This window comes from Malaclemys terrapin, chromosome 4 (assembly GCF_027887155.1).
Source record: "Malaclemys terrapin pileata isolate rMalTer1 chromosome 4, rMalTer1.hap1, whole genome shotgun sequence".
Taxonomy (NCBI): domain Eukaryota; kingdom Metazoa; phylum Chordata; order Testudines; family Emydidae; genus Malaclemys; species Malaclemys terrapin.
This window is the reverse complement of record NC_071508.1, coordinates 9,990,505-10,011,973: the sequence shown is the minus strand read 5'-3', so window position 1 is coordinate 10,011,973 and position 21,469 is coordinate 9,990,505. Positions and strand designations below refer to the sequence as shown.

At 54.1% G+C, this 21,469-nt stretch overlaps 1 protein-coding gene across 1 annotated transcript; it reads right to left on the bottom strand.

Annotated features, from left to right (window-relative positions):
• Positions 1 to 1,194: 1,194 nt before the first annotated feature.
• PPM1J (protein phosphatase, Mg2+/Mn2+ dependent 1J) lies at positions 1,195 to 18,427 on the bottom strand. Its single transcript, XM_054028671.1, has 10 exons — positions 18,156 to 18,427; positions 14,453 to 14,579; positions 13,652 to 13,975; positions 12,023 to 12,135; positions 8,886 to 8,970; positions 5,866 to 5,984; positions 5,554 to 5,617; positions 4,210 to 4,317; positions 3,393 to 3,544; positions 1,195 to 2,929 (listed from the first exon to the last, which is right to left on the bottom strand). The coding sequence occupies exons 1-10, from the start codon at positions 18,425 to 18,427 to the stop codon at positions 2,782 to 2,784; spliced, it is 1,512 nt and encodes a 503-aa protein (XP_053884646.1). The 3' UTR covers positions 1,195 to 2,781.
• Positions 18,428 to 21,469: the final 3,042 nt, after the last annotated feature.

Sequence of the window (21,469 nt, the reverse complement as noted above, 5' to 3'; positions counted from 1 at the left end):
TCCCTCTTCCAGCCAGGCCCCAGATTGTTTTAGAATTCACCTGCTCTTTAGTTCTAACCTGAGCCATCATCGGCAGAGAGCCCAGCAAGCAGTTGCCAAGACATTTCTCAGCCCAGGAGGGGCGTGAGTAGCGGATGGAACACTAACCAAGAGAGTTCCTGTTCTCTTTGGGGTTTTTTGCAAATATTCCACACAACAATAAAAAAGGAAGCCCTTGCCCACTTACAAATCAATCAGAAAAAAACCCCAACTCCCTTAGGAGGCATGAGCAGTTTTCTGGACTCTGCCTGCTGGGAATTTAGTGGGAAAGGTGCAACCAACCTGGAGATTTCCAAAGGAACAACCACAAGATTAAATTTCCAGAGAAATATCCTTTGTCTTTACAAGCGCCAGGCCACGTGCTATGGAGCAACACAGACTCAATCTCCCCATGATCACACATGTAACATTCTGTCTCAGATGGCAGCTGTTACCCAGTATTCTGTTTGCTAGCCAAGGGCATCTAAGATACTACACCGGACCCTCACTAGAACCTGGGATTTAGGATCCATGCGCGGTACCGCGTTAACGCGGGGATCGCGTTAAAATGAATTGCAATTAAAGTAATTAAATTTGGGATCCACGGCCGCGACCGCATTATATGCAAATTCGTGTTATATAGGCGTGCGTTCTAGCGAGGGTCCGGTGTATTATCATATTTTGGGTTAATAAAAAACAAAACCAAATAAGAGGCTCTCAGAGCATCAGTAATTTGTTCTCTCTCCAGCTCCTGGATACACAAGAAAGTCAACTCCACTCCTCAGGTGTCATCTTGCCCACTTGAGGCGAGTCAGTGGTTACTAAGACTAACTGGGTAACTTTCACTTAGTTGGCACTAAAGAACAACGCCTTGCAATGGCAGTCAGTTGAAAATATGCACAAATTGCTTGGCATCAGGGAAGGCAACGTTCCACTCTTAGCATATTTGGAGTGGGGGAGATTTTGCATGATCTGATCTTTGTGAATGTGGAGGAAGATACTGGCTCATAGAGGTCTGTCTGGGTATATTTGCTGGCAACCCTGTAAACTACTCATAAGTGACTGGCTTTCAGGCAAGTCTCCTTCACAGAAGGCTCTGCAATAAAGACTTGGCAGTGGGATTCCTGGGGGCATTCTTTATTTTAAAACACAGGTATACACAGGGCGATCTAACGATCTCCTTCCAGCACAGAAATGTCAATAGATTAAACACTCCCTGAATGCCTTTTAGTTCCAACAAGGTGTACCCAGTTTATTTACATCTCACAAATTACGAGTTACAAACAACATTCACCAGAAGGTGACACATCATGACAGTGCTTGGTGCTCCTGGCAGCAGCAGCAGGACATGAGAAATAGTCAAAGCCAAAGTGTTGTTTCAGAAACGGAGGGAATTTGCTACCCTGGGACAGCATTTTATAGCTACAACCCTTCATCACACTCTGCAGAGACCCAGAAAATTAATGTCCCAGATCAGAGGTTTGCAGAACGTGTTGCTTTTTCTAAATCAAGCATTCTGCAGGGCAGGGCAGAGCCCCAGCTCCAATCAGAATAGAGCTGGTCACTGCTCTGAGATTAATACAGGAAAGAAGGTGATTTGCTTTTTTTTAGAAAAAACACACATCTTATTAATTATCCTTGGGTCTCATGCTGCATCTATGTGCTTAGCTATTTAAGTTGCAAGGTCTTTGGGGGGCAGGCCTGGTCTGTATTTTGAACAGAACTAAGCACCAAATTCATTACAGCTGGTGGAAAAATGGGATGAAAGTTTTGTGGACATGTCATCCCAGTTGTTTTCATTTAAATTTGAATTTGGAAATTTTCAGGCCAGCTCTTCCATTAACAACCAACAATAATTGGGCCAATCCCCAGCCTTGGCATCTGGGAACTCAACATTAGCCCAGGGTGCTAAAGCAGCTCTGGTGGAAGGCGCAGAGGACTAGCAGGGGCGGTACCAGCTCACGGGAAGCCCGCTTACATATATTTCTAAGTATTTATACAGTGCTCGTCACCACGGTAACTGGGCGCCTACTCCGGGTTACAAAGCTGAGACTAAGATGCAGTAAGTGGACTGACGGCTGCATGACCAGCAGGAGGGCAAGCGTGAAGGAAGGGCATGGATCCATCCCAGTGCTCTCTCTGGCAGGACTGTTACTTAGCTACGAGCAGGAGGCCGAGTGTCAGGACTGTGCATGCCAGACAATTAGGCACTAGTGTTGTTACGAGGACTGGACAGGCGCTGTCCCACGGGCGTGTGGGAGCAGCAGCTGATGCGGATCTCGAGGGGGGAGGAGGAAGGGTTTGCAGAGGGCAGCACGCACTCCCCCGGGCGTGGAGAATTGCAGCCCCTTCCGCTAATCCACCCCATTCTCACTTTACCGGAACCAGTAACCACAGTCCTGGGGGCTCTCTCCCGGCCCTGCAGAGGACACTTGGAGAGCCAAGTAAGAACACAGTCCTCTGGCGGGAACCAAGTCGGGTAGGGTTGGCTACGGGTGCTGGCATCAAACAGCCCTGCCTTGCTCTCCCCAGCCCGAGGGCCCCAGATGGCTTTTCCATCACCAGCTGCTACGGCTCTAGGCTCTGCCCAGCAGCAGGGAAGCAGCGGGCGGAGAGGGAGCGCGGGGGCAGGCTGGGGTTCCACGGTTTCTTACTCCTCTTGTAGGAGAGGCAGGAAGATGGTCAGACAGCCCCTGCGCCCCCCAGCCCAGGTCCTGGTCCCACGCCGATTGTAGTGGTGCCACGCCTCAGGGTAGCTTGGCCTCACGTGTAATTGCCGGGGCCACCCAGAGGAATCACGAAGACGGAGATGTCGTCTCCGGAACCCAGCTTGTCGTTGGCCAGACGCCAGCCTCGCTCCTTCAGCACCCCTCTGGACCTCACCACCAGCTCGTGGGCAGCCCTGGTGTACCTGCAGCACCACCGGGGACGACAAACGGAGGCAGCCAGTCAGTAGCAAAGGCTCCCTCCCCCCGCCATCCACACTTGGGGCAGATCCCCCATCCTAGAGCCCCCTACTGAGGCTGACTGTACGCCCTGGTGAGAAAGGGGACGGCTGGGGGTGGGGGGTGTCAAGCTCTGTGGGGGACCCTGTGGGGAGGTGAGAGGAATACACTGCTCTCAGATAACCCCTCCTGCCCGCTCCAGTGCTTTGTGGGAAGCAGCATCCAGCCCCACCCCTGGGGACACACGGCTGTGACACGGTGCCTTTGAGGCGAGACAACAGCAGGCTGTGGGAACTGTAGCCTGAAAGGGAACGATGGCGGCAAGCCGGGAGCGCTGGGCGTTTGGGACAGCAGGGCCCCCCTCCGCACTGCAGCCATCCCGCCCACGCCTTCACTCCAGGGACAATACGCCCGGCCCCCTCGACTCACCTGCAGGGGTCGTTCGGCTCGTAGCTCATCAGCACTTCCGTGACCACGTCAGCCACCTCCCGGTCACTGGTCACGTCCCAGAGCCCGTCGGTGCCCAGGACCAGCACGTCGTCAGGACAGTGTTCGTACTGCGTCAGGTCATAAACTCTGACCTGGCGAGAGACAGGGGCTCAGAGCAAACATGGGTGCCGGAGAGGGGCTCGGAGCAAACACCAGCCACTTGCTACTGCACTTCAGAAAGGGCCTGTCGAGCTCCTGCCCTGCCCTGCGTCACAGCACCATGCCCTGGCCCGTCTCCCCCAGGAGCTGCTCCAGCCAGCAACCGGGGATCCCAAGGGTTCCCATCTTGCTGTCGCTTTCAGGGTCATCTCCCTGTCCCAGCTGGGCTCAGAAGGGCAGAGAGGAGACAGAAGGGAGACCAAGCAAAGCATTGTCCTCCACACCCAGACACGTGACCCCAGCTCCCCCTCTGTCCAGCAGGGATGGCAGCCCTGCCCTGCCTCACAGGGGTGTGGGAGGATAACTGAACTAAACTCTGCAAGGCGCTCAACTACCCCGATTATGGGGAATGAATGCCTCAGGCAGATGGCTGGGCCAGGGGCAATGGCAGAGCTGTGTGACGGGCCCAGGACTGGAATAACCGGGGCTGCGTAAGGGCAGGACAGAGGTGCCATGGCAGAGCTCACGTGGTGCCAGCCCACGTGACCCTATCACTAAAAGCCCCTCCCTGAGGTGAGCACTGAATTCGCTCACATTACCTAGCACCAGCCACTGCGGGTAACTCTGGGGAGGAGGACAGTGGGCCGGCCAAACTCACCTCAGGGACACAGGAGAGGAAAGGCTTGATGTGGATATTGGAGTTGTACACCTTGAGGTCGTGGTCTCCTAAGCCCCGCGTGACCCCGATTGTTGCCATCACCCGTGCCTGGCGGGAAAGCAAATCAAACAGCTTCACTGTCTGCTCCCCCTTGGCTCCAGGGAAATGCATGCACGGTGGGTGCTGCAGTCAGTGCATCTGCAGGGGGCCTGAGTGGGTCCTTGGGCTCACTAGAGAAAACAGGGCTGGAATTTAAACCTTCAGAGACAGAAATCTCCCCACAACCCACCCACCAGCAGAAGCCAGACAAGAAGAGTCCCCCCCAAACCATTGCAGACTCTAATGTCCCAGCTCCATGCCTGGATTTCTGTGACCCCTCTAAACTCCTGGCCTGCCTGTTCAATGGGGATTGTGTCTTTATGATACACTGTACCCCATGTGACATCCTGTACCCCATGTTCACCACTTTTATATGGCTATGATATATTTCATACAAAGTTGACTTTGTGAGGTATCATTTAAAAACTTGTAATCTACTGAACATCACCGTCATATTAAAATGTGTGTAACAACAGTGTGTGTAAAGCTATGAGATTTTACTATATGTTTGTTACTGAAATATGTTGTAATTCTGAGGAATGAGAACTCAAACACACAAATTACCTCTCCTCCCCCATCTCTATTCCAGGCAGCAAGATCGCTTGAAAGACAAATGTGCATCATTGAACTAGGGGGGAGTGGTCCTGGCCTGGAGGTTTTCCAGCCAGTACAGACTGCTGAAAGTTTAGGGTAATATAAACCTTTTTGCTTTTAATCCTATTAGCCTTGGTAGCATTTAGGAATTAGCCTGCATGTTTATTTTTTTATTTCTTTTGTAACCAGCTCTGACTTTAATGCCTTAGCACTTGTAAATCACTTAAAATCTATCTTCCTCTAGTTAATAAACTTCTTGTATTATTTTATCTAAACCAGTGTGTTTGATTGAAGTGTTTGGGAAATCTCTACTCAGGTCAACAGGGCTGGTGCATATTCATTATCCATTGTTGGAATGACGGGCTAATTATGAGCTTGTACGGTCCAGTGGGCTACTGGCCAGTGCAAGATGCACATTTCTGGGGGGCAAGGCTGGGACTGAGAGAGATGCAGATTTCGCCCTGTATCTATTCACGGCTGGCTGGGAGAGCATTCATGTATTCAGTTGGGAGTGACGTGACATGCCAGTGTGCGAGCAGAGCCTGGGGGGTGGCTGTTCTGACAGGAAAGCAGTGGAGAGGGCATCCCAGCAGTTCAGGTTGTACCCTGGGGAACGTCCCAGTCCGTATCTCACACCTGCAGTTCCTTTACCTTTTTACCTTCTCCGTAGATAAGCGGAAACTTCAGGTCGTCCTCTTCTATCCTTTTATAGGCCCTGGTTACAAACAGGGAGATGACCTGTTACGGGGCAGGTAAAGCTTCCAGCAGCACCCTGGGCTGTTTTCAACAGAGAAGCCTGAGCCCGTCAGACACACAGGCCCTGCCTACGCTGGCGGCTGCCAACAGGTGCAGCTGAACCCACAGACAGGGTACGGCTGCATTTCTCATTGACAGGGGCAGGAGGGTCTAAGCAGCTAAGTCACCAGCTGGCGCAAAGCATAACGAGCAGGTTAGTGGCCTTACCAGCCATTCATGTTCTGGTCTCTGTACAGCATCTTCTTCCCCAGCTCCTTGTGCTGAATTCTCCGGGGAAACTCGAGGTGCGTGAACTCATTCCCCAGCAGCTCAGGTCTCAAAAACCCCTGAGGGGAGAAAATAGCAGATTCAGCCACAAAACCCAGCGGCGCCCTGTGAACGTAAACAAGACACACAGCCTGGGCCCCAGGCACGCAGCAGGGGCTATGCTGGAGAGGGGGCCCACAGCACATCCTTCTCCAGCTCATTAAGACACTAGACTTTGAGAGCAAAGGCAAACGTTCAGGCTGGGCTCCTGGGCACATCAACGCCCTCTGCAGTGCAGCAAGGGCACCGTTTGCTGGTCCCAAGGCAACACAGCTTGGCTACCAACGGCCTTTTCTCCAGCTGCAGCTGTGCTGCCCTATTTCATGAAGGTCTGACTCATGTTTGATGGCTTCCAATCAGCATCCTGGAGAGGATGGTTCTGATTTCAATGGGCTTGGGGTTCCCTGGGTCATTCCTCAGAGGGGTATAGCGAAAGGGCCAGACACCGCCAGGAAAGGGGCTAAAATGGCTTTTATTATTGGTGACAACAGCAACACATCTCACTGCGACTGGAAAGCCCGCAGGGTATCTTTCCAGGGCAGCCACCTCCCAGCACTGCACCGGACAGCCCCAGTTCCACGTGACAGCAGAGCAGCTCCATGTAGTTCTGGGCACAAATGCCACTCGTGATATCAACGGGGGCCTTTGCCCATGCTGATCTGGAAAGGGCTTTGCAATAACTGGCCCAGAGGGTCTGGCTGAAATATGCAAGAGAGAAAATTCCGGGGGAGGCTGAAATGCACCCAGGTCCAGTTCAGGTACTCAGAGGTCACCCGTGGGTTGCAATGGCGAGGCGGAGTAGGGCAAGAGACAGTCAGTCCACCAGCCTGAATTCTGAACTAGCAGAGACGAGACGGGGGCACCGGGTACAGACAGCAAACACTGGCCCAACTCAGCAGTCTGCACCTGGGGCTCAGAGATGGCAAGTGAAATGCAACAGGCAGTGACTTCTCTCAGCCGGAGCCTCCGGGCCATGATTAACGCCATGGCCTCTGCCAACCCCTCCTGTTCATTTGCCCAGACACAACAAGAAGAAACGCTGGGATTTAGATACTGAACTAGCCTCTGTGGGCGGTGCCATTGTCAACAATGTCCTGTCGTTACTGAATATTTCCTTGGACGTTTGAACAGCGCCCATGTGAAGGTTCCCAACGTTTTCATTCTGCGAAGAGGGATCTCCTCAGGGACCCAATTCCCTTCCCACCCCCCAGAACCTTTAGTCCCATATTTCTCCAGGGGTCCGGGATGGTCCATGGACCACAGAGTGCGAACCACTGCTCTAAACAAAGGCAAACTTCCCCCAGCCAATGAGTTGTCTGCTCAAGCTTACAAGGGAATCTTCTGCATCAGCCCACCCCTGAACCCACAGCAGTGGGGCAGGGAACTTTGACATGCAATTATCACATTGCACCAGAGAGTGCAGGGATAAGAGAGACCCAGTGCCGAGATGCAGGGAGGGACATGGGGTGAGGGGAGTTGAACAATGTTAGCAAATGCCGAATGACTTAGCAGAGGAAAAGACGAGAGCGGGAGGTGAGGGAATCCAGTGCAGAGCTGCAGACAATCTCTGCTGGAAGGAAGGCTGTTCCCAGGGGCTGCGTTTTCTATCTATAGGACCAGAAGTCTAACTGTGAAATAAATGCCCTCCGTTTAACTTGTGTAATGGTCGGGAGTACTGGTCCGAAACATTGCCGCTTACAGCAGCATTGCTGCAGTTTCCTGCATTATTATTAGAGTACTTTTTGGAGACAAACCCTACAGAAGGACTTTGGCTGAAATCGATTCCCATGGGGCAAATATAGGGTTGATTTTCTGACTGCTCAGTTTTTCTGCCACAGCCAATTGGAGAGACTCCCCTGCTAGATGCAATTTCCTCCGTTCCGGGGCTGTTTGAAAATAGAGCTGAGGATAGGAAACCTCCTGGGGTTTTTCCAAGGTATAGGCTGAGCCAGGAAACATGTCCAGCAAAACCTCAGCTAACTCCTATGTCACCTTCTCCTTCTCCCTCCCCCTCTCTGTGGGGGGTTGTCTTTACAACCGTATCAAGTTTTGTTTTGCAGCAGAGTGATTTTTCCAAGGCAAACTGGAGAGGGAAGCTTTCAGGAACCACAAAAGCGATGCTCAGACTTGATCTGTTTTCCTAGTGCTGTAGCAGGCACCGGGGTGCAGAATCAAGACTTGGCATTAGCAGAGTCTCCCATCACCTGCTGCTCCAGAGGAGAACTATGGGGCCTGGGAACGTGATGGACAAAGGGAGGGGCAATGTGTACCATCCAGGAGACTGGGGAATGAGACAGCACTAAATAAATATCAGAGAGGCCTCGCCCTTCCCATCTCTCTGCCTCGGGCACGGCACACTGTCCATTGGCTCTGTGCTGGCGCGAGGAGGCAGATTGCCAACTCTGGAGAGCGCTGCCCTCTCTATGCCCAGCGTGAACGCAGAACGAGCCATAGCAAGGCAAGTGCTCCCCTCGCTGGCCTGCTCGGACCTAGGGGTGAAAGGAGTTTGGTCTCCACAGCTTGTTCAGCTCTGAGTCAGCGTAACTGCCAACCTGGCCTGGACCCAGTGCCCTAGAGGGTAAAGAGCTCATATGCCATTTCCCAACTCCCGAGACAGTCCGACGTGGGGCTAGATTGGAACTAATGAGGCCCCAACCTCCCATCCAGGCCCCGCCAAACTGCACTTATTTCACAATCTGGGGCAGAAGGAAACCACTGCTGATTCACCCGAGGGGGTCGTATTTAGCGAACAAACCTCACACAAGTGATCTCAGTGCGACTTGCACTGTAGCCATTTCCCCAGCTGCACAACTGCCCGGTGAGCTGCCCTGCTCATCTGGTTACGGAGACAGATGGTCAGCAGTTGGGGTGGGGGGGAGGGAGGTTGGAAGGAATCAGATGAGAAGAAAGTTCTTTCTTACTAAAAACTGTAGCCTCTGCCTCTCTGTTTCTGGAGTAAACTCCCTGGACATTGGAATGATTTCCCCGTTACGGATGATAATGGCCCTGCAATGAAATATGGAATGATGAGATTAGTGAGAAAGGGAAAGCGGCTGTTCTCTCATTTCACACCTAAAGGAGGAACGTTACCGTGGGCTCCCTGCAGACCTGCCGGAGGCTCCTGGTTTATTTACTGCACAACACACCTTTGAGGAGCGAGGTGTCTCACACTGTCCATTCGCCATTGTGTATTTTTGTATCTGCTGCGTTCAGATTCCACCAGCCCTGAGCTCAAGAACCAGTTGCTGGCTACACTACTGCAATTCCCCTGAAGCTGCTATTGGGAGAGGCAGGCATGGGGGGCGCAGTCTGTCTCAGGGAGACCACAGGGGTTAAAAAATAAAAAGTAGAAAGAGAAAATAATCTAGGGTGGAAAGTGGAGCAGTGGCGGCTGGCTGTGTGAAAAGGATCTGCGTTAAGGTCACGGAGGCATCGTTAACAGGAGAGCGGGAAAGGGAGCGTGCAGAACTCCTTGGCAGTTCACAGACAGGATACGCGGGGAATATTATCCTGTGTTACTTGTTCACTGCCGGTGCTGTGCAAGACAGGATGGGCTGTTCAGCGGATATGTAAAAAAAGCTGCTCATGGCACCTGGCCAGAGGTTACCAAGTGCAGCCAAGGTCCTTGGGCGTCAGTGCCTGGCTGGATCTCTGGCTTTCGCTGCGCTCTATGGCAGCGGGGTCCTCTCCACGCACTGTGCGACTGCTGCAGGCACCCCTGGGGCCCGCTTGGTGTTTGCTTCCCTGATCAGAGGTAAAGCAGAGACCCTGACTCGGTTGCCGCCGTCGCTCCGGAAGGATCCCAGTGTCGCCAGCCAATGGATGAGAAGTGGCTGGTCGACATTACGGGGCCGGTCAATGTCTGTGTGGGAGCGGCGCTCACTTATGCAGCAGGTTCTAGCCCCTGTGTGTACTCTGAGTCCCCCTGCTGCCCCGCCTGTTGGCTCGGTTAGACGGCAAGCTCCTTAGGGGAAGGGCCGTCCTTCCACTACATGTGAGCACTCAGGCCTAGCATGATGGGGCCTGACCCCCGACTGGGGCTCCCCCCGCTCCTGCAACAGAAACGGCACCAAGAACCACCCCCAGCCGTTGCCCGGTGACGCCAGCGTTATACTAGTGCCTGTGCAGAGGGCAGGAACAGCTGCAGGAGAGAGAGATGGGCTCTACTCTGCCTCGTGCCCCCCCCAGCAGGACCCTTAACTGACTTCCCTGGCGCGGCCGCCTCTGTTCCTGGCCAGGAAGACCACAGCCCACTTCTCAGCTGGCAGGGGGAGTCTGCAGCACCAGCAACTGTGCGTGCGTGGGGGGAATTCCTCGTTTAACCGAGCACCACGGACAGAGCTGAACGTGGGAGCCCAGAGCAGCACGTTGGATCAGTTACCAGCAGCCGCACTCCAACAGGGACACAAGAGATGGGCCTCTTCTGGCCAAGCTGGATCTCACTATCTGGGACAGTTTGCCCAGACCCACGCATGGGACAGCAGCTGGCAGCGTGGAGAGGAGCTCGTGAGAGGCCTGCGGAGGCCACTAGAAGCTGCTGGAGATGAAACCGATGCCTGCTCCCTCAAGCTACCCGCAGTAGTGACTGGAAGATGCTTCCTCCATTTGGCACGAGCACCTTCCACGCAGCAACACCGCAGCACAGGGCTCTCCAGCAACGCAGGGTTCACACTGACGACAGTCACAGCCTGGCCTACTCCACCGCCTCGCTGCATTTCCTGGCCAGTGGTCAACAGAGAGCTTCAGCAAGACCCTCTCCAGACCAGTGGCTCCCCCCCAGCCCAGCTTCATCAGCTGGCAGTGCCACTCACAGCCTCCTTCAACTTGCTCCTACAGCAGCTCAGCTGGGCATGAAACGCCCCTACGCAGGGCACCAAGTTCACCCCCCGCTGCCCCTCCAAACAACAAATTCCACGTTTGCTGGGGTGACACTTATGCAAGGGGGCTACAATTTTCAAAAGTACCTAAGTGATTTAGGAGCCTAAATGCCATTGATTTCCACTAGTACTTAAGCACCTAAGTCACATAGGTGCTTTTGTAAATAAGATTTAGATTGCAAGTGCCTAAGGGCTTATCTACACACAGGTTTTGCACCACTTAAACTATCCCCCCCCACATCAAAATAGTTACATGGGTACAAAAAGTGCCTGCACCCCTGGGCTCAGACGCACAGGGTCCAGCTACACTGCAATAAAATATGCGTGGCACAGCCATGGCTGGCCTGGCTCAGGCAGCGGGGCCGTTTGGGCTCAGGCTGGACCCCAGGTTCTGAGACCCCACAACACGGGTGGTGTCAGAGCCTGGGGATCCAGCCTGAGGCCAAACGGCCACGCTGCGAGTTTTAGCCCCGCAGGGCTCCGAGACTCAGTGGTTTCTCCTTGCCGTGGAGGCGTACGCCCAGGCGCTCCTGCACATCTCCCCCAGGGGGATTTTCACTCCCCTCCAGCCGGCTACGGAGTGAAATGCAGGTCAGGCCTGGAGTCCGATTTACAACAATATGTAACGCATGCAGCAGAAAGGGCTGTTAGGAAATACTGCTAGGGGAACAGAAGAACTCACTCCAGAGACCCACTCCCCCCGTTTTTAATCACACACAACAAGGTGCTGCCAAGGAAGGTGTCTGGAGCTTAAGGAATCAAATCCCGAGTCAAAGGAGGCAATTCTACACTACCCGAGTGCACCGGGCCGACGGGAGGACACCAGCATTCCTTCCTTCAGGGCTTACTCTGCTGCTCAGCCATTACCTGCAGCTCTGGACAGTTTGCTATTGAAACACCCCGTGGCAGTGCACGAACCTGCCGTTTACGGCTGTATGCAGAGGATCCACGCCTGGCCAGTAGCTGTGACGAGGAGGGATTCTCCTGGGCTGTCACATGACTTCAAAGCTTTTTTTTTTTTACATGGGTGTGTTTATTTCCTCGATCAGTCAGTGACTGGAGGCGGGGGGGTCAGACCCATTTCCAGCAGGCAGCGAAGGAGTCTTAGTCCATAGTCACGCTGTGCCTGCAGCTGCCCTGGGCCCAGATACTGGCCCCTGTACACACTCGCTGTCTCCTACCTACTGTCGCCTGCGTTTGCCACGTAGACTTTCCCCAGGAGGTAAACCACAGCCAGGGTGCAGCAGCCTCCCGCCACGAGCCGGGTCGTCCGCTCCCGCTCAATCTGGTCATCCTACGGAGACAGACAGCAAGACAAATCCACAGATGGAGGCAGCTCAAAGAGAGACGTCCGGGCCCCAGACGGAGCAGGGCTCTTCTAGGCAGGCTGGTGAACCAGACGGCGGGTGGGAAATACCCGCACACATGGAGCAGGGGTTACCGCTGCAACAGGCCCTCCAGCGTGCCCTCAGCTGGGCAAGGGCCCCCCAGCGCCAATCCGCCCTCCTCCGTATGCCGAAAGCTCTTCGGCCTGAACACCCTTGCTGTTCTCGCACGTCTCCCTGGTTAATTCCTCATTCTGCCCTCAGCCTCCTGACCCTGGGAGATGGGTATCCTGTACCCTCCCCACCCCCAACCTCTGCAACTGCCATGCTCTGCCACAGCCAGGAGCAGCAGCGAGAGGGTTAACGCCAGATCCTCCTCTCCCTTATCGATTGCACCCTCACTCACATGGCTGGGCACCATTGCCAGCCCTGTGCCTGCTGCTGGGTGCGTGGGGCCAGTCTTGCCTGCCCCCCATGCTCACGGGAGGCGTGGCACTGCATATGGGGCCCAGGTCCAGGCAAAATAAAGTGCCAGGCAGGCCAAGCATGCGTCACCTCCAAGGCACTGGCTGAGCTCTCAGCACCAGCGGGGGTTAGCAAAGACAGGGTCCGGCTCCTGAGTCCAGAGACTGCAGCTAGCCAAGCACACATGCCCCAGCAGACCAAAATAGCCCTCTGCTGTCCCATCAGCACACTGGCTGCTAAAGGAAATGAGCGTACGTTCCAGCTGGAACGCAGCTGCTCGGCCAGGGCCAGGGCACATCCCCCTGCCTGATCCCAGGGGCTCCGGCCAGCCGGCGTTGGACATAGTGGTTCCTATGGGAAGTGGGGTGTCGCCTGGGTTCCCCTTGTGGCTCTCCCGGGGGCAGGCTGCGGACAGGGGAGTCCTGCAGAGAGTGGCTTCCCTCAGCCTGCTGGGGGCTTGGGAAAGTAGCCGCAAAGAAAAAACAGCCTGGGAGCTGCTTGTGCAGAGCTGGGCTAGGCTCCCTTGGGTGCCATGAGGCAGTCTCCGTGTGAGACAGAAATGACACGTCAGCCTCCCTCCCGCCGGGGGCCTTAATGCTTCCTGTTGTTAATGGTGACGAAGAGGACGTGGCATCGCGTGGCGCGGCGGGAGAAGCTGATCTTGTGTGGCACGACCCCTGAGCAGAGCACCTCCAGCAACGGGGCCAATCTGCACACAGCGCAGCCTGCAGGGGAGGAGACAGGGCTTGGGGAGAGCAAGGAACGCTTGGAGGGAACTTTTCTCCTCCCTGCTGTAACTGTGGATGCGCTCATTAGCCCCAGACAGGCTGAATCCTTTCCGGCATCCTGCTGAGCTCCTGGCTTCGGTGATCTGCGTGGCAGTGAGTTCCACAGGTTAACTGTGCCATGTATGTTGTGGGGAGGAGAGGTTTACAGGCATTTCCTCCTCAGACAGTTCTCTACCCAGCTCCTCCCCTTCCACCTCCTGCTCTGGGGCTGCACGCTCCCCGGCTCGCTCACCATCCGCTTGAAGGCGTTCTCGATTGCACCAATCACCAGGCTTTCGTGAGAGACTGCCTTCTCCAGGTGGAATCGGGGCAGGGCATCGTTGGGGAGCTCTGCATCCGCTTGTGCGAGGGGGGCCCGGTTCCGCTCAGCTGGGAGTGCCCGGGAATCGCTCGGCAGGCAGAGCGGGGGAGGGGAGGAGTCCTGTAAGATATCCACCAGGTCCCTGAGCTGGTCGCGGATGTGAAGGTGAAGCAGCTTGGATGCCATGACAGCGGCACCGCTGCCAGCGTGGCCGTCAAACAAGCCCCAATAGTGGAAGCAAAGGTCCTTCCTGCCCTGCTGGGAGAAACGGGACAGTTAGGGAATTCCCCTGGGAGGAAAACAAGAGGGAAGAAAGGGTGGGCACAGCTGAGCAGGGAGGTTAGGGTCACAGGGCTGGGGCTTGGCTGGCCCAAGGCACTGATCCCAGGACAGTTCTAGTCCAGCCCACGAGGGGACTGACCAAGTTGGCTGCTCAGTGGCTTGTGCGAAATCAATTCATTGGTGGCCTCAGCGCAGTTCCCTGCCACAAGCGGCCCCTTCCCCTGGCGAGGCCAAGCACTGAATGGACTGAAATCCAATCACACCCCAAAGGGGCCCAGGCCTGTGTGACCTCCCCTGTCAGCACACGCAGCGGATGGAATTCTGCATGTGCGTTTCCAAAGCCATTTTGCCTGGACCCTGGCAGGAGCAGGGCGTGGCGCAGAGAGAGTCAGCGTGAGAATTACAGGAAGCCCTGCGAGGATCCCGGCCTTCACTGTTTACACTGCTCACCCCCTCCGCTTCCCCTGTGCATTCCTTGGGCGCTGGGTTACACCTCGGACTGCATCTCCTGTCCACCACCACCACCTCGCAGCAGGCTTGATCCTCATTGTGCTGGCTCTTCCCAGCATTTATCACCCTAGGGGGAACCGAAAGAGATGAGAGAGACAATGATTTGGGGCAAAGACTCCATTTATCAGCGGATTTCACTCTGTGACTGCAGAGACACGCGGCAGGCGCCAGCCAGCCCTTCACTCCCCCTGGTTATACAGCACGCAGAGAACAACTGCCCACTGAGACCAGCTAGCTTTCGCGGCAGGCTGTTCCTTCCTGTGCATCAGGCAAAGCTTCTGCCTCAGAACCTGCTACAAGCCTCGGCTGCAGTCGTGTGCAAGGTACACACACCAAATCTTGCTGCCACAGGTCCTCTGCGAATGGGTTAGGTCACGTTCCAGTGTGTTCCAAAATCCTCAGTGCCCCACGGAAAGCCTGGTTTGCTTAAGCAGAAGTGGGAAGGCAAGAGGTACCAGCAGAAACTTTTGCAAACAGAGTGACATTAACTAAGCTATCCCCCCTTGCTAAGCAAATTTCAGATCTCGATTGCAAAACCCGCTTTGTGGGAGGAAGTTGTAGATATGCAAAACAAGAAGTGCTCTTTGGGCAGCAGCTCTTTAAGTGGTTTATAGGGAAGGGATGGTGTCACATGCAGGAGAAGCAGTCAAAGCTAAACTGAAGGGTGCTTTTAACGAGTTCCTCTAATAGTCTGAAAGGTTCCTACTTCTGAGAACTCAAGGGCAGGGTTTTCTATCCCCATTACTGCACTGGAGCAAGTAACATTTCAAAGAGTTCAGAAGTTGGAAAGAAACCCAGAAAAACTCATCCAAGCTTTGGCTTGTTACCATCACAAACTGTGAGCAAAAAACCCCCAACTGTGTGTAAACAAACAAGAAAGATGGTAATTTCAGAACCATAATAATGCCAAAGTCTAAGACAGTGACTGCTGTTTATTATAGTGAAACAGCACCACCAGGGGCCACCTCTAAAATATATCATTTTACAAAAATATCTTATAGCTTCTCCAGGATTTCCAGTACTCTCTCCCCTCTCCCCCCCCCCCCCCCCCCCGCTTTAATTAAAGACAAATTTCTACTAGATGACAGATCTTTGCTTGTCCCTGGGGTGGTCACTTGAAGGTAGGTTTCACTGTAATACCCTAAAGGAAGTGAGGTTTCTGACAATATTTGTTATTGAAGGACAATAACAGAGCTGTGTGCAGCACTAACAGGATAGAAAAGAAAACAGGGAGTGCTTGGAAAATCCAGGTCCAGAAAACTGGCAGTCACAACACGTACCACTGTGAAAATCAGCAGAGCAGGCACCAGACAAAAAAAACACACTGAAATGAACCCCTGATTATCTAAGGCCCTTGTCACCAATAACATACACCTCCTCCTGGCCTCTCTCCCAGCTTAAGGGGAGGCCTTTGCAAAGAATTCCCCATTAAGTCTAGTTTTCACCCGCTTCATGGCTGGCATTTCAAAAGTCTCAGGGCCGGCTACAGGACGGAGGTGACGAAGCCAAAAAAGGCCAGGCTGCGGGAGGGTCCCTTGTGCTCCTCCCAAGGAGATGAAGTGACCAGACTGGCCTAACGTCTCTGGAAACGGCCCAGGTAAAACAGCCAAGTTAGCTTAGGGGGCCTCTCCTGCTCCCAATGAGCATGATAGGAGCAGGTCTTTAAAGAGGAAGTGTGAAGTGGCTCCTTCCCAGGAGCCTGGGATTCAAGTCCCTGCTCCTCTGTGATCTTGGGAAGCTCAGTCTCTCTGAGCCTCAGTTCCCCACCTGTGAAAAGGGATAGTGTGAGATACATCCAGTAAATACATTAAAGATTGTGAGGCACTTGGCTACTGCAATGATAGGGGCTGTATATCCAGCTGACAAAAGGGCAAACCAAAAGCCCAAACAGCACAGCCCGGCTCCTCTCAAATCTACTTTTGACTTTTCTTAGGGCCAGGTTCCAACACCCTTATTTACCCAGAATAACACCTTACTCTGCACGTCATCCCACTATGGCAATGTGACTGCTCACCTGCAAAAAGTTAAGCTAACAGGTAAATCTTTGTAGGCCTGGGGCTAAAGACACCATTCAGTGGGAGGGCAGCAGGCACTGGCCCATCAGGTTTGCTGCCCTACAGAAGGTATTTGTTTCACCTACGCAGGTACACAGGTAAGCCAATAATAATCCATTTAAAAGGAAAACATAACTTGTGCCTTCCAGGACAGGCAACAAATGGAATCAGAGTCAGGACTTGACACTTGGCCAACTAGATGACGATATTTACAATAGATTTTATCTCAAGGCTGAGCCCCCGGAACCGTCTTACAACCGAGCTGTCTTGCCGTGTCAGGGTGTCAAAAGACCTCAGGGAACCTCAATGGAACTTGTGACAGAATGAAAACAAACAGAGCTTCCCTTTAGCAATACCACAGGTTTGAAACTGCAGGGGAGGAAACGAAAGTGGGCAGACATCTCTAAGGCAGTGCGGACCTTTGCTTTACTCCATCTCAGCTCATACAAAAAAATACTGCTAAAAATGAAACTCCCACATTGTAGACTCTCTGGGAGAGGAATCACCTTTTCATTCTGTACGCGCAGAGGCCCCAGCACTATGGGGCCTCTCGGCAGTATGGCAATTGTAATACAGAACGATGTGCAGCCAGTCATCGAACAGTTTACACACCAGGGCTCTAGAAATATAAAATCCTCTGGTAAACGGCAAGCGTCAGGGCCTCTAGAGGGAAGCTGGCCACCAGCACAGCCGTGATCCTGCAAACAGGCTTCCCTGTTAACTCATGTGTCTGTGTTCAGACTCACTTCACTCACTGATTACTCACGTGCATCAGTGTCCGCAGCTTCTGCAGAACGGTGCCTCCAGCTAAATGTCTGGCTCTGAGCTGTGACAGGCTTTGGAGATGCTAAGCGCCACACGGTGACTGCACAGAGTGGCCAAGGCAGTGGATACGCCGGGGAAAGGGAGTGCCCTTGGAGAGTTAAACACTGCTGCATGCTTGGCTCTGCTTTCCCAGTGAGGCGCAGGGCTGATGTTTGCGCATGGAGAGACCCCCCCAGGGGCAGGAACAAGGGAGCTATTCAGGGCCTAGGTGCTGGAACTAGGGGTGCTGACACCCCCTGGCTTGAAGTGGATTCCCTCACATACAGGGTTTACTTTGGTTCAAGGGCTCTCAGCATCCCCACTATACACATTGATCCAGGACTCCTGATGCAGGGTCCCAGACTGAGTCAAGGGGACCCTCTCTCGACAGGGATCCCACTGGGGGAGTCAGGCACCACAGCGCCCTTAGGCTGGATACCCCGCAGCACAGGAGCGCCTGGGTCCTGTTCCCGCGGCAGTGCCCTGTGCAAACCACCCCCCGCCTTGTCCCCTGGGCAGCTGCACCCGCGGACATGCAGGACCCCGCTGCGGGGCCTTCTCCCTCCGTCCCCGGCCACCTGGCAGCGCAGGTGCTGGAACTGGGGGTGCTGCCGGCTTGCAGCACCGGGTTGGCAGTGTGGGCCAATGGCTCTCCGCACCCACGGGTACTCCGCTGCCCAGCTCCCTCCCCCGGAGCCCGACAGCCCCGAGCAGCCCGCAGCATCTGCCCGGTGTCCCCGCCCGGCCCGGCCCGGCTCCCCAGCCCGGCGCGCCCCGCGGCTCACTCGGCGTAGCCGGTGCTCCAGGGCAGGCGGCGGCAGCTCTCCCGGGGGCTCTGCACGGCTCTGCCCGCGTGATCGTCCGCCCGCTGCAGCTCCTCCGAGGTGAGCTGCAGAAAGGCTGGTCTGGAGAAGAAGCCGCCGCCCGCGGGCGGCCCCCGGCAGGCGCTGGGGCCGAGCGGGGGCGGCGCAGGCGAGTCCCGGGGGGGCTGAGCGCCGGGCGCGGGGCCCAGGCCCCCCACCAGCTGCGCCACCGCCGTGCGCACCCTGCCCAACATGCTGCCTCCGCCGGCTGGCGCTCCGCTGGGGGCGGGCCGGCTCCGCTCCCCGCCTCCCCGCCGCACGGGCTGCGGATCCGCCGGGCTGGCCCCGCCCCGGCAACCCCAGAGACCCCCCCCCTGCACCCCGCTCCCCCCAACACCCCTGGCCCCCCCTGCCCCCAGCACCTTCAAACCCCCCTGCACCCCGCTGTCCCCGGCAGCCGGCACCCCAACCTCCCTGCACCCCACTGCCCCCAGCACCTTCAAATCCCCCTGCACCCCACTGCCACCAGCACTTTCAAACCCCGCTGTCCCCCAGTACCCCAAAACCCCGGCACCTCGCTGTTCCCCTGGCACCCCTGTGACCCCATCACTGATCCCCTCCAGCACCCTAAACCCCCTGCACCCCACTGTTCCCCCAGCATCCCACTGCCCCCTGCACCCCAAAACCCCTGCACCCTGCTGTCCCCCAGCACCCCTGAAACCCCATCACTGACCCCCTCCAACACTTCAAAATCCCTGCACTCTGCTGTCCCCTCCAGCACCCAACCCCCCTGTAACCCACTGCCCCCTCCAACACCCCTGAGACCCCATCATTGACCCCCTCCAGCACCTTCAAAATCCCTGCACCTGCTGCCCCTAAACTAACACTGCTCCCTCCAGCACCCCACCACCCCTGAGACCCCTTCACTGACCCCCCCCTCCAGGACCGCAACCGCCTGTACTCCACTGACCCCTCCAGCACCCCCTAGACCCCTTCACTGACTCCCCTCTAGCACCATGGAGACCCCTGCACCGCGCTGCCTCTCCTACAACACCCCAAGAACCTCTATCCCCACCACCCCTAGACTCTCCACTGTCCCCTCCTACAAGACCAAGACCCCCTATCCCCACCACCCTTCAAACCTCCAGTGCTTCCTCTTACAACTCCCCAGTGACCCCACATCCCCACCACTCCTGAGATCCCCACAGCCCTCCCTACAACATCCCGAGACCCCCTGCATCTCCACCGATACCAGCCCAGAATCCACCCTCCACTCCCTTTGCTCCCCACATCTCAGGGACTGTGTAGACCCCTAGAGTTCCCTTGGAGTTCAGAGGGGCAACAGCTCTATTTTCGCTTGTCCCTGCCTCTCTGATTTGTCTCCCCCAGACAGCTGGCGGTGAGTGATTTTAAAGTGCTGTTGTTAATTTACATCAAGGTGCTTAGAGCGAATGGATGGGCACTCTTTTTAGCTTTCCTAAATAAATAAAATATTTTACTTCCCGAATCCCAGCTCCTTAGACGAAGGTTTCTCACTGTGGAGCTTGGTCCCCACTGATCCCCAAATTTCTAGATTTACACCAGGGTAACAGCGGCATTTGGTGTGGAGGACATTAGAAATGACGAGCTATGTTATGTCCCCTAGCCCAATGGCTCTCAGCCTTTCCAGGCTACTGTACCCCTTTCCGGAGTCTGATTTGTTTTGCGTACCCCAAGTTTCACCTCCCTTAAAACTCCTTGCTTACAAAATCAGACATAAAAATACAAAAAATAAAAAAAAGTGTCACAACACACTGTTACTGACAAATGGCTTGTTTTCTCATTTGTACCATATAATTATAAAATAAATCAAGTGGAATATAAATATTGTACTTACATTTCAGTGTATAGTATATAGAGCAGTATAAACAAGTCATTGAATGAAATGTTAGTTTATACTGACTTACCTAGTGCTTTTTATGTAGCCTGTTGTAACACGAGGCACCTGTCTAGATGAGTTGATGCACCCTCTGGGAGACTTCTGTGTTCCCCCGGGGTACACATACCCCTGTTTGAGAACCACTGCCTTAACCTACCCCTCAGTCAATGCAAGGCGGCCCCTACAATATGTTGTTCACTGCTTGTTTCTTATTGCTGTAATTTACTAACCTCCAGACTCTGGCATCACAGAAACAAGTCTCCTAATAGGACCTCTTGCCTGGTGTTTCATTGGAGCAGCATGATAAGCCAAACCGCATCCATTTCTTTTTCCCTTTTCTACAGCGTCTCCTTCCTTTACTGGTGTGCTGTTTTTCTTTTGTATTTCCATTTGCGTAGATACTGGGATGAGGGATGCTGCGGAAAACCCTCCAGTAGAGAGACTTGTAAATAAATAGCTTTGTTTCTGCAAAAGAACTCGGTAAAATACAGGAATGTAACGACATTTCACGTTTATTCTCTGCATTATATTTTATAAGTGGTGCACAAACAGAAACAGATTAATTGAAAACTCCTTCTGTTTTTAACCCTTGTGTCCCTGGCTTTTGTCCCTTTCCTCCAGTTGTAAAGTGAATCTTCCACATGCCAGATCTATCTATTCAGTCTAATACTCACAGACCTACAGAATACTGTGTCTTCTCTGCATGGTGTCTGAAACATGTTTCCCCACGTTTGGAGCACACACCCTGCAGGAGTTCAAAGGAAGGGTGGGGAGGACATAACTTGATTGTTCAGTAACATTTCAGCTTTAATTTAAAAAGGGGGTGGGGGGAAGCTCCAAAAAACCTCTGTGATAGTGGTGAAGAAAATCTTCAAAATGAGTGTGACCTCTGCTGAGACACCTACCTGAGTTTGCAGAGAGCCTGCAACAATGGTTTGGAGTGGTTTGAAGAGCCCCTTGTACTTTAAAGGGTTCTAACTCAGAATCCAGTGAGGATACTTGAGATGTTAATATGGCTGACTATTTTACTGCTTGTCAAAGTGGCTAAGAAAGGCGAGGAAGTATCATAGCATGAAGATCTGCTCTCAAAGAGGGAGTGGTGGTGGTAAAGAATTACCTGGGAGGAGGCACTGATGATGTATACATTGAAATATGTAGACTTTAACAGCAGCTGGTGGGATGCTGGGGATGGGGCGAGGGTTAATTTTCCTGAAAGGGGGTTCAGCTTTCCAAAGGGCTGTGTAATGCTGGTGTGAAGTATCAGCACACAGAGAAGGCCCAGTGCATTGTGGGTTGTTCATTGCATCACACCATCACGGGAATGCCACTTTCTGCAGGATTCCTTCCATCTTTTGCACAGCAGAGGTTGAGCAGAGAG